This window comes from Pleurodeles waltl, chromosome 3_2 (genome assembly GCF_031143425.1).
Source record: "Pleurodeles waltl isolate 20211129_DDA chromosome 3_2, aPleWal1.hap1.20221129, whole genome shotgun sequence".
Lineage (NCBI taxonomy): Eukaryota > Metazoa > Chordata > Amphibia > Caudata > Salamandridae > Pleurodeles > Pleurodeles waltl.
The window spans coordinates 92,463,171-92,476,479 of record NC_090441.1 but is presented as its reverse complement, the minus strand read 5'-3'; the positions used below and the strand labels follow the sequence as shown (position 1 = coordinate 92,476,479).

The 13,309-nt window shown below is 44.8% G+C and overlaps 1 protein-coding gene across 1 annotated transcript in view; it reads right to left on the bottom strand.

Annotated features, from left to right (window-relative positions):
* Positions 1–13,309, bottom strand: part of ASL (argininosuccinate lyase) — a 201,960-nt gene that overhangs the window by 149,467 nt on the left and 39,184 nt on the right. The window contains exon 3 of the mRNA XM_069226880.1: positions 7,672–7,866. Coding sequence (XP_069082981.1) covers positions 7,672–7,866 — 195 coding nt within the window. The remainder of the gene's footprint in view (positions 1–7,671; positions 7,867–13,309) is intronic.

The following is a 13,309-nucleotide window of genomic DNA, read 5'->3' as shown; positions in this document are numbered from 1 at the left end:
AGCAAGGGGTAATTTGTGTAGATCCTACAAGGGTTTCCTACAGAAAATAACAGCTGAAATGAAAACATATTGAAATTGAGGTGAAAAAACCAGCAATTTTTCTCTACGTTCTACTCTAACTTTTTCCTGCGATGTCAGATTTTTTAAAGCAATATACCATTACGTCTGCTGGACTCTTCTGGTTGCTGGGATATATAGGGCATGTAGGTTCATCAAGAACCCTAGGTACCCAGAGCCAATAAATGAGCTGCACCTTGAAATGGGTTTTCATTCTATACCGGGTATACAGCAATTCATTTGCTGAAATATAAAGATTGAAAAATATGTATCAAGAAAACCTTTGTTTCCAAAATGGGCACAAGATAAGGTGTTGAGAAGCAGTGGTTATTTGCACATCTCTGAATTCCGGGGTGCCCATACTAGCATGGGAATTACAGGGCATTTCTCAAATACACGTCTTTTTTACACACTATCTTACACTTGGAAGGAAAAAATGTAGAGAAAGACAAGGGGCAATAACACTTGTTTTGCTAATCTGTGTTCCCCCAAGTCTCCCGATAAAAATGGTACCTCATTTGCGTGGGTAGGCCTAATGCTTGCGACAGGAAACGCAACATGGACATATCTCATTTTTACATTGAAATCTGACGTGTTTTTTTGCAAAGTGCCTAGCTGTGGATTTTGGCCTCTAGCTCAGCCGGCACCTAGGAAACCTACCAAACCTGTGCATTTTTGAAAACTAAACACCTAGGGGAATCCAAGATGGGGTGACTTGTGGGGCTCTCATCAGGTTCTGTTACCCAGAATCCTTTGCAAACCTCAAACTCTGGCCAAAAAAACACTTTTTCCCCACATTTCGGTGACAGAAAGTTCTGGAATCTGAGAGGAGCTACAATTTTTCTTCCACCCAGCGTTCCCCCAAGTCTCCCGATAAAAATGGTACCTCACTTGTGTGGGTAGACCTAGTGCTCACGACAGGAAATGCCCCAAAACACTATCTGGACACATCAAATACAAAACAACCTGTTTTTTGCGGGGGGCACTTGCGTTTTTAGTCCTGGGCTCAGCAGCCATCTAGGGCAGTGGTTCCCAACCTGTGGTCCGGGGACACCTGGGGGGTCCGCGAAGCCTCCTCAGGGGGTCCGCAGCTGTTCAGAAAATATAATAATATGAACAGATTATGTACCCAGCTTTCAGTAATGACTCAGTAGGGGGTCCCCAGATTCCAATAATGATTCAGTGGGGGTCCCCGGGTTCCAGAACTGATAAAGTGGGGGTCCACAGAAGTCAAAAGGTTGGGAACCACTGATCTAGGGAAACCTACCAAACCCAGACATTTCTGAAAACTAGACACCCAACGGAGTCAAGGGAGGTGTGACTTGCATTGATCCCAATGTCTTCTTACCCAGAATCCTCAGCAAACCTCAAATTTAGTTCTGTGTGGGATCACTGCACCGGGACAAATTTCCTCTCACCCAACGTTACCCCCAGTCTACCAGTAAAAATGATACCTCACTTGTGTAGCTGGGACAAGTGCCTGTGACAAGGAAGAGCCAAAAACATGTTGAAATTGAGGGGGAACCAAAGCGGGTCTAAAAGGGCAGTTTGAAAAAAAACATTTTTAGGCTTACAAGTGCAGAAGAACTTTTATCGGTATGGATGAGACAATGTTGGGTGGTAGGAATTTTGTGGATTCCTGCAGATTCCGGAAGGTTCCATCACAAAAATGTGGGGAAAATGTGTGATTTCCAGCAAAGTTAGAGGTTTGCAGGGCATTGTGGGTAAGAAAATGGTGCGGGGTGCATGTGAAGCACACCACCCTGGAATCAACCAGATGTTTAATTTTCAGATGTGTCTAGGTCTTGGGGTTTTTCTACATGGCAGCGTCCCAAAGTCAAAAAAGTGCAGCCCTCACCATTCCAAGTGGGACGATTTTGAGAGTTACCAAGCTCTCATGGCCCATATGTAAAACCAAAACCCCAAAATAATCAAATGTCCTCTGCCTTGCCGTGGGATAAGATGTTTTAGTGTGCAGGGGAGAGCTGAAAGACTGTTACCCCCTTCAGTTGGGGTGGGCGCATAACCATGCCCATACTGGTTGGTAGCCACCATCCCACTATATTTAGTTTTTTTCAATTCCCTGGCATCTAGTAGACTTTCTTCCCCCCGGGGTATGGATTGGGGGTAATTGCCCAATCTGCCCATTGGTGGGCCGAACAACGTTCGCCCCATTTATTTGGGGGTGGGGGTATGGCCACTCCCCCACTCTCATATTTTGAAAAAAAAGATTCCTTGGTCTCTGGTGGGCTTTCTGTCCCCCTTGGGGGCAGATGGGCCTTCCAAAAATAGGCTGATCTGCTCCCAAGGGGGGCAGAAATGGCCAAAATACAATTTGCCCCCCAGGGGAGAGACCCTTGCCTAAGGGGTCGCTCTCTATACATAAAAACATAAAGTAAATAAAATATATATATACCCCTGGTGTCTAGAGGTTTCTGCCCCCCTGGGGGGCAGATCACACTAATTATATTAGGCCGATCTGCCTCCGGGGAGCAGAAAGGCCTAAAAATATTTTGCCACCCATGGGGAGCGGCCTTTGCCCAAGGAGCCACTCCCCTTATGCGTAAGCATAAAAATAAAATCCCTGGTGTCTAGTGGTTTCTGCCCTAAGGTGGGGGGAGGGGGGCAGAAATGGCCTAAAAATAATTTGCCCCCCCTGGGGAGTGACCCTTGCCTAAGGGGTCGCTCCCCACATATATAAAAAATAAATAAATAATTATCCCTGGTGTCTAGGGGTTTTCTGCCCCCTCAGGGGCAGATCGGCCTAATTATATTATTATATCATATTATATTATATTATATGATATATTATATTATATGATATATTATATTATATGATATATTATATTATAAGCGATTCCCCTTCCATCCCCAACTAGGGGGTGTGGGAGGGAGGTCCACAGGGGTAGCGAGCACTAGCGCTCCCCCGTGGGGTGGGTGCAGGTCTCGTCCCAGGCACACGGTGTAGGAAAGTACCATCTTGCCTGGCATGTTACCTCCAATTTTCACTGTAAGTATGTTGTTTTAGCCCTTGTGTCACTGAGATCCTGCTAGGCAGGACCCCAGTGCTCATAGTGTATGCCCTGTATGTGTTCCCTGTGTGGTGCCTAACTGTATCACTGAGGCTCTGCTAACCAGAACCTCAGTGTTTATGCTCTCTCTGCTTTCTAAATTTGTCACTGCAGGCTAGTGACTAAATTTAACAATTCTCATAGGCACACTGGTACACCCATATAATTCCCTTGTATATGGTACTTAGGTACCCAGGGTATTGGGGTTCCAGGAGATCCCTATGTGTTGCAGCATTTCTTTTGCCACCCATAGGGAGCTCAGGCAGTTCTTACACAGGCCTGCCACTGCAGCCTGAGTGAAATAACATCCACGTTATTTCACAGCCATTTTTCACTGCATATAACTAACTTACAAGTCACCTATATCTCTAACCCTCACTTGGTGAAGGTTGGGTGCCAAGTTACTTAGTGTGTGGGCACCCTGGCACTAGCCCAGGTGCCCCCACATCGTTCAGGGCAAATTCCACGGACTTTGTGAGTGCGGTGACACCATTACACGTGTGCACTATACATAGGTCACTACCTATGTATAGCGTCACAATGATAACTCCGAACATGGCCATGTAACATGTCTAAGATCATGGAATTGTCACCCCAATACCATTCTGGTATCGGGGGGGACAATTCCATGATCCCCCGGGTCTCTAGCACAGAACCCGGGTACTGCCAAACTGCCTTTCCAGGGTTTCCACTGCAGCTGCTGCCAACCCCTCAGACAGGTTTCTGCCCTCCTGGGGTCTGGGCAGCCCCAGCCCAGGAAGGCAGAACAAAGGATTTCCTCTGAGAGAGGGTGTTACACCCTCTCCCTTTGGAAGTAGGTGTGAAGGGCTGGGGAGGAGTAGCCTCCCCCAGCCTCTGGAAATGCTTTGAAGGGACACAGATGGTGCCCATCTCTGCATAAGCCAGTCTACACACATTCAGGGATCCCCCAGCCCTGCTCTGGCGCGAAACTGGACAAAGGAAAGGGGAGTGACCACTCCCCTGACCAGTACCTCCCAGGGGAGGTGCCCAGAGCTCCTCCAGTGTGTCCCTGACCCCTGCCATCTTGGATTCTGAGGTGTCTGCCGAGGATCGACCGCTGACTGCTCCAGGACGCCTGCAAAACCGCAACTAAGAAGCAAGAAGACTACCAGCAACATTGTAGCGCCTAATCCTGCCGGCTTTCTCGACTGTTTCCTGGTGGTGCAGTGACTCTGTCCAAGTGACTCCCACAGTCCAGTGATTCTTCAGTCCAAGTTTGGTGGAGGTAAGTCCTTGCCTCCCCAAGCTAGACTGCAAACCTGTGTACTGCCTGATTTGCAGCTGCTCCGGCTTCTGTGCACTTCTCCAAGGATTCCTTTGTGCACAGCCTAGCCTGGGTCCCCAGCACTCCGTCCTACAGTGCTCAACCCTCTGAGTTGGACTCCGACCTCGTGGGACCCTCCTTTGTGACTCTGAGCCAGCTCCGGTTCACAAATCTTCTAAGTACCTGCTCGGGTACTTCTGGGGGTGCTGCCTGCTTCTGTGGGGGCTCTCCGAGTTGCTGAGCGCCCCTTCTGTCTCCTCCTCCAAGGGACGACATCATGGTCCTTCCTGGTCCCCAGCAGCACCCAAAAATCTCTACCGCGACCCTTGCAGCCAGCAAGGCTTGTTTGCAGTATTTCTGCGTGGGAACACTTCTGCAACCTTAAGCACGCCGTGGGACATCTTCCTTCCAAAGGAGAAGTTCCTAGCTCTCTTCGTTGTTGCAGAATCCTAAGCTTCTTCCATCCGGAGGCAGCTTCTTTGCACCTTCATCCGAGGTTTCCTGGGCTCCTGCCCCCCCGGACACTATTGCGACTCTTGGACTTGGTCCCCTTGCCTTGCAGGTCCTCAGGTCCAGGCATATTGTCATAAAAATAAAGTACCTTTTTCCTGGGCTCCTGCCCACTCTCGACACTGTCGCGACTATTGGACTTGGTCCCCTTGTCTTACAGGTACTCAGGTACGGAAATCCACTGTTGTTGCATTGCTGGTGTTTGTTCTTCCTGCAGAATCCCCCTATTACAACTTCTGTGCTCTCTGGGGGTAGTAGGTGTACTTTACTCCTACTTTTCAGGGTCTTGGGGCTATTTTTGTAACCCTCACTGTTTTCTTACAGTCCCAGCGACCCTGTACAAGCTCACATAGGTCTGGGGTCCATTCGTGGTTCGCATTCCACTTTTGGAGTATATGGTTTGTGTTGCCCCTATACCTATGTGTTCCTATTGCAACCTATTGTAATTCTACACTGTTTGCATTACTTTTCTGACTATTACTTACCTGTTTTGGGTTTGTGTACATATAACTTGTGTATATTACTTACCTTCTTACTGAGGGTACTCACTGAGATACTTGTGGCATATTGTCATAAAAATAAAGTACCTTTATTTTTAGTAACCCTGTGTATTGTGTTTTCTTATGATATTGTGCTATATGATATAAGTGGTATAGTAGGAGCTTTGCATGTCTCCTAGTTTAGCCTGAGCTGCTTTGCCATAGCTACCTTCTATCAGCCTAAGCTGCTAGAAACACCTCTATTCTACTAATAAGGGATAACTGGACCTGACACAGGGTGTAAGTACCACAAGGTACCCACTATAAGCCAGGCCAGCCTCCTACACACGGGAACTGTGTGCCAGGACAAGACCAGCTCGCTCCAGGCACCCAGGGGGTTAAAGGAAAACAGGATGCGTTTAAAAAATGAAAATGAAAAGTTTTCTTTTCATTTTTTAAGTGTAAGCATAGTCTGTGGGACTGCTGCCTGCTCTTACGAAATGTTTTTACAACTATTCACAAAGGGGAAGGGGTCCCTTCGGGTTACCACCAATTTGGAGTTGCTGGTAAAATGTGAAAGTTTTGCGACCACATTTCGGTCGCAAAACATTCACACATACCACTGTGAGTCAGTATTAAGAAGGGCAGCCCTAAACACCCCCCTGCCTAGTACCGAATCGCAAACCCTATTTGTGTTTCGGTAATAGGTTACCGAATTGCATACAGGGCCTTTGTACATTTAAAAATGCTTTTTTCTGGCCGCAAACGGCCCGACTCTGTGAATAGGCCCGTCAGCCACCTAAAAAAGCCTTGTACATCTGGCCCCTTGTGTTGAAAGATGCGATTACTAGGAAAGTGTTTAAGAAGATACTGTCATTTTATCAGGAACAAAATAGGCTGCAAAGGGTCAACAAAAAATGCAATTTGTTTTAATCAACTGAAATGACTCACAATGTTGACAATGGATTGCCTTTACTCACCCGACTAAGGGAAGGTGCTGAGTTCTATACACAATAGGGAACAAGTATGTCCACTGTGCACTTTTTATGATTCAAGAGTTTATACAAGTATTATTAATTTGCTCAGCTTTTTGCTTTACAAGGAAAATGTATTTTACTGTAGCATATTGTTAATAAAATTAATGATGCAATCACTGCTTTATAATGTCAAATCTAGCACTATTTCTTACAAACTGTACATTTTTCAACTGTCTTAATCAAGAGAAGTAAACTGTTATGGATGGTTGTTACACCTGTATGATCTTAAAAAAAAAACAAATACATTTATTTAGTCCGACTGCACACATTGAAGTAATGTAAATCATATGTAATGTACTCTTCCTGTATTGTCCATTTCACTATCAATCACCTCCACCACTGATCAATTGGACCATTCATCCACCTACTATGATAGAAATGTTTTTTCACAAATCAATAAAATTCATAACCCTGAAGCCTCTCTCCCAAAACATTTCTGGCCAGGACGAAGGTGAATGTTCGGTTTTGGCTCAGTTTTATCTGAATTATGTTTATTTAAATGTTATTCCTATACATATTGGGGATTTTGCAGGTGCCCGTAATCTGCTCTGAGCTCCAAGAAGTGAATGTGGGAATGAGGTCCAGTGTGTAAGAAAGAAATCAAAGCTATTAACAATTAAACAGTAAAAGCTGTTTACAACTAGTTAACAATACAACTGTCGCACCTGTGACTTTGGATGCAAGGGCTCTGCAGAGAAGGGTATTTTTTAATCTACTTTCGAAGCCTCAGACATTATAGTCCTTACTAGCCTGACACAACATTTTGAAAGCTACCGTCCAGCCAAAGCCAGGGATCATCAGGGCAGATTTTATGTGGTCCGATCATCTGCAGCTATGACTAACTTGTCTGCTTTGTTCTGTAACAACTGAAGTGTTCATGAAGGTGTCTTCTCTGGCCTATGTACATGCTCATAAAGGAGTCTAGACAAGAGAACACAACTGTGTGCACTCTTAAATTGTTTACTGTGCAGTTTTGTGGCCACTTTGTAGCAAAATCCATCACAAACTAATCTGATCTGCTGTGTGATAGAACAACTAGAGAACTACTTCCTAAAGAAGATATCAGCTGGGTAATGGGCTGCCACAACTTTTCCAACATTAGAAGAAGCATGGCCACAATGCATTCAAAGGTTGTGAAGAAGTTGTGAATGTGACTCTTGGGCAATAGTCTATGATTATCCATAATATTAACATTTTCACAACCACAGTAGCAAACAGGAAGAAAAAAATACCTGATCAAGTCCAGTAATAATTTGTTCCATCTCAGCCTTGGTCACCAGCCCTGCCTTCTCCAGTGCTTTCACATAAGCTTGGCTTCCTTGGATATCTGCTTCCCACATGCGCTTATCATAGGAAATCGAGGAGTTGAACATGTCCATGATTGGGTCGATGCCACCAACAAATCTCCCGCCCCATAATTTATTCCCCTAAACAGGAGGGAAAACATTGTTATAATAAGGCTACAGTCTTCTAAAAAAGTGTTTTAATTTTCTTTAGTAATATTTTTTTTTTAAAGATGATTAGCCATCTGCTTTCATTAGAGTAACAAAATAAAACAAAATGATGTGAACCTAAATGCATTCTATCAATGTAGAAATCCTTGTGTTATAGTTGATGTTATCTGCAAAGTGAAATATGGTCCTTGGCACAGGCATGAGATAAGTGCTCTCAAATAAAGGGAACTTCACTGATTTCAGTGCTTAATTTGAACTGGTGGTTGTGGGTGGGGGCCACCAGCACTCTTTTTTGTGGACTGGTGCTTATTTTTCTGTGCAAGACATTCACGGAGACAAAGAGGTGGAAAAACAAATGAAGGAGGAAGAGAAAGATGGAGAAACTGTCATAAAGGGAGAAAACAGGAATTTGTTTGAGAAAGGGACAGGGAGTGCCTGGCAGTGTTTGGCGTGCAGACATTTAGTTGCACTAGTCATGGCTTCTGAGCAGAGCTTTGGGCACCGGCACTCATTGTTAAACAAATTAAGCACCAACTAATTCCAACAAACATTATCGTATTATTCTGCTGAAGCCACCTACATGAATTACAAATCTATTAATTACAAATATAAATTAGCCAAAAGAAAAGCACCATCACTGCAAAAGTGCATGTTCGTCTTTTTTTTTTTTTTTTTTTTTTAAAGCAAGTTGCATGTGCTTTTCATATCATTCTATACATAATATAGACTATGCAACCCACAATACTTACAAAAGTCAGGAGCTTGTCGATTCTACCTCCGGTTTCCATTCCAGTTCCAAAATGTTCTTCAGGTCATGATCTCCTGGGAAGACTGTCCCTGTCCCTATACCAGTGCATACAACTTTCCCATCACCTTCTAAATCCCACTCAACAGTCCAAGACTCCTAATACTCCGCCTTGCAAACTGAACTCCATAATCAACTGCTGCGGACGTCTAACTTTCATCCTAGCCTGGCCTGTGAGGTGGAACATAAAAGGGAAAGATCAGGGATTGGTACTTCTCCATTGGCAAACACTACACATGCAGGGCCACTCGAGTAACCATCATGACAGGCATCTAAACTCTATGCTAAGATGCAAAATGAAGGGTGTTCTACACTGGAGCTGCTCTCCAGCTAAACTTGGGAACTACCCAGAGTTCTCTCTTCTCTTTTGCATAATTTATGCATCACTCTAACTCTGAAAGTACTTTTGTTTTGACTTATACTGGGTGCTTCCTTGTGTCTGAACACAGCTAAACCTCTCTGAAGAGCTATAATGATAGAGAAACATATGTCAGGGGTTGCTTTTGCTCATTCCAGGTTGGCTTGAATGGATTTTACCAATTCAGAGCTGTAATACTGTGCCTGGAGTGGTGAAAGGCTTTTGTCATTTACAGGTTGGCAAGGATGGCACTGTGCTAATCCTGTGCTTAAAGACTTCTCTGTATGAATAGCAAAAGACTTCGTCATATTTTAGCTCGGCATGGATGGGACTGTGCTAATCCTATGTGTTGGACCTGGCTTTTTGACAGGGACATCCCCAAACTTTTTGCCTCCTTCCTCCTATTTTTTCTGACCTGTTGTTTTTGGCTTTTGACCTCTGGACACTTTACCACTGCTAACCAGTGCTAAAGTGCATATGCTCTCTGTGTAAATTGTACTATTGATTGGTTTATCCATGATTGGCTATTTAATTTACTTATAAGTCCCTAGTAGAGTGCACTATATGTGCCTAGGGCCTGTAGATTAAATGCTGCTAGTGGGCCTGCAGCACTGGTTGTGCCACCCACTTCAGTAGCCCCTTAACCTTGTCTCAGGCCTGCCATTGCAAGGCCTGTGTGTGCAGTTTCACTGCCACTTCGACTTGGCATTTAAAAGTACTTGCCAAGCCTAGAACTCCCCTTTTTTCTACATATAAGTCACCCCTAATGTGCGCCCTAGGTAACACCTAGAGCAGGGTGCTGTGTGGGTAAAAGGCAGGACATGTACCTGTGTAGTTATATGTCCTGGTAGTGTAAAACTCCTAAATTTGTTTTTGCACTACTGTGAGGCCTGCTCCCTTCATAGGCTAACATTGGGGCTGCCCTCATACATTGTTGAAGTGGCAGCTGCTGATCTGAAAGCAACAGGAAGGTCATATTTAGTATGGCCAGAATGGTAATACAAAATCCTGCTGACTGGTGAAGTCAGATTTAATATTACTAGTCTAGAAATGCCACTTTTAGAAAGTGAGCATTTCTTTGCACTTAAATCTTTCTGTGCTCTTCAATACACGTCTGGCTAGGTTTAGTTGACAGCTCCTTGTGCATTCACTCAGACACACCCCAAACACAGGGTACTCAGCCTCACTTGCATACATCTGCATTTTGAATGGGTCTTCCTGGGCTGGGAGAGTGGAGGGTCTGCCTTCACACAAAGGACTGCCACCCCCCCTACTGGGACCCTGACAGACAGGATTGAACTGGAAGGGGATCTAGTGCATTTCTTAGACACTCTTTGAAGTCACCCCCACTTCAAAGGCACAATTTAGTATAAAACAGGGCCTCTGCCCTACCTCATCAGACACTTGCTGGAGAAGAAACCTGAACCAGAAACTACATCCTACCAAGAAGAACTGCCTGGCTGCTCAAAGGACTCACCTGTCTGCTTTCTCCAAAGGACTGCTGCCTTACTGTTGGCCTGCTGCCTTGCTGAACTCTTGTCTGGCTGTAAAAGTGCTCTCCAAGGGCTTGGATAGAGCTTGCCTCCTGTTCCCTGAAGTCTCATGACCAAAAAGATTTCTCTTTTTCACTTGGACGCTTCGTGTGCCGAAATATTCGACGCACAGCTTGTTCTGCAGCGAGAAAAACGCTGCACTCCGACGCTGATCGACGCGACGCCTTCGGGACGACCAGAACTTCGACGCACGGCCTCGCAAGGACAACGCCGCCCGACTTCCAGAGGAGAAATCGACGCGATGCCTGCCGTGAGAGCGAAACTTCGACGCACAGCCCCGCGGAACGACGCGCAGATGGAAAACAAGCAGAAGAATCCACGCACAGACCCAGGACATCTGGTAATCCCCGCGATCCACAGAAAGAGACTGTCTGCGCACCGGAAAACGACACACGACTTCCCGGCGTGAAAAATAATGACGCAAGTCCGTGTGTGCTGGGGAGAAATCGACGCACACACCATTTTTCCACGTACCTCTTCTTCTGCGGCCCTTTGCTGAGATTTTCCACTCCAAACCAGGTACTTTGTGCTTGAAAGAGACTTTGTTTGCTTTTTAAAGACTTAAGACACTTTATATCACTTTTCAGTGATATCTTTCCAAATTCATATTGCATCTTTGATCGTTTTGACCTGCAAATACCCAGATAAATATTATATATTTTTCTAAACACTGTGTGGTGTATTTTTGTGTTGCTATATTATGGTATTGTATGATTTATTGCACAAATACTTTACACATTGCCTTCTTAGTTAAGCCTGACTGCTCGTGCCAAGCTACCAGAGGGTGGGCACAGGCTGATTTTGGATTGTGTGTGACTTACCCTGACTAGAGTGAGGGTTCTTGCTTGGACAGAGGGTAACCTGACTGCCAACCAAAAACCCCATTTCTAACACTATGCTTAAAAACTTTGCTGGAAAAACAGACATTTGAGGTGAGCAAATCTAGAGTGTTGCTGGTATTGTTGGGTGCTCTATACTGCAGCTGCTCTCAAACTAAACTTGAGAACTACCCAGAGTGCTCTCTTATGTTTTGCATATCTATCTATCTATAGATATATATGTGTTTGTCACCATTGGGTAGGTATAGTTAGGACCGTGTTTCCATAGGAAATGCTTTTTTGTATGGTTAACAAGTTTGGCGACATTTGACAAATCTTCACAAAACTTTCCTCAAAAGTACTCTTTTTTCCAGTTTGTGCATGGGAAGTTTTTGGGTGATTTATCAAGTTGAGGTCGAGGAGAAGAGGGAGTCCCAAAATGTGTTTTCCGCATTCATTTTTCCATAAGAATTTTAGGCACACCTACAGCCCAAACAGCTGAACGAATTCACACCAAATTTGGCAGAAAGCTAGATCTAATTCCAGAAAGACTGCTTTTTAGGGTTGAGCGCGCACAATTGCTCTGGACCATGTTGTAACCTCTCTGTGGACTTCTAACCACGCCCATGTCACACCCGCCACTTTCATTAGTTCTTCGGCTTGCCTTTTAAAAATGAATTGATTTCATTTGTAAAAAGGCATGCATATGTCATGCCTTTTCTGGTGTTTAGCCCTCCTTGAGCGCACCGTTAAACTACTGAAAACATACGAGGCTCCATGTTTTCAGCTGGTTTCAGGAGTACTTTATCTTTTCATTTCCTGCGCAGCGCAATCTCGCTGGGCAGAAGTCGAGCGTTTTGCATAACATCGATCCTGTTACATGGATAATTGCACTTTTGCTGGTAACATGGATTAATGCACTTTTGCCTATAAGTTTCACTGCCAGCGAACTTCTGTTTCCTTTTCTGTGCAACCATCACAACAATCCGCTCGCGTATATGAAACTGTTTTACTTTTCATTAGTAGTTTATGTGGCAAGAAAAGTCTGGTTAGGGGTTTACAACGCTAATAGATCTAACGCAAGCAAACGCAAGACCCATTGCATTGCAAATGCTTGTTGTAATTTGGAGTCAATTCATTCAGTAGTTATTCGAGCAATTAAGGGTCAAAATAATTATAACTGTATATATCGCACAATAGAGGATCTGCGGGCCGACAGATCTCATGATGACATCTATTTGCCACCACATCAACAACAATATGGCGGCAGCCATCTTAGGACTCGGTACTCAGTCCAGAGTTCTAGGAAAAAGGTAAAAACATTTTTTTTTAAAAATACAAAAAAAAGGCAACAGGGTAGGGATACAATAATGCCCTGGAGCAAAAAACATTGTTTTTTTACTTGTAACATAAATTTATAGAAGATTCGCGAATCTGAAGTACAATAAATGAAAACGTGTGTTAAAAAACACCACCCTGAGGAGGGCCAGGGCCCGGAAGGCAGCACATTTATTATTTAGGGGGAGGAGAGTGGAGTGTGTGGACCCCTCCCCGAGCCTCTAAGAGGCCCCGGGGACCCCATCCCCTGGGCCCAACATTTTAATAAAGGGGGGGCTGGGCATGTGGCCTCCTCCTACCCCTTGGCCTCAAAAGGCCCCAGAGACCCATCCCCCAGGCCACATAAAAAATAAAGGGGGAGGGGTTGCATGGTCCCCTTCCCCGAGCAACTAAAAGATCCCTGCGACCCCACTGCCTCAGGCCTGACAATTTATTAAAGAGAAAAGGGATTTTTTTGTTCTCCCTCTCCAAGCCTCAGAAGGCCTGACACCTCATTCTCTGAGGCTGCCACTTTGCAAATGGGGAAAGGGGTGTGTGGCCTCCC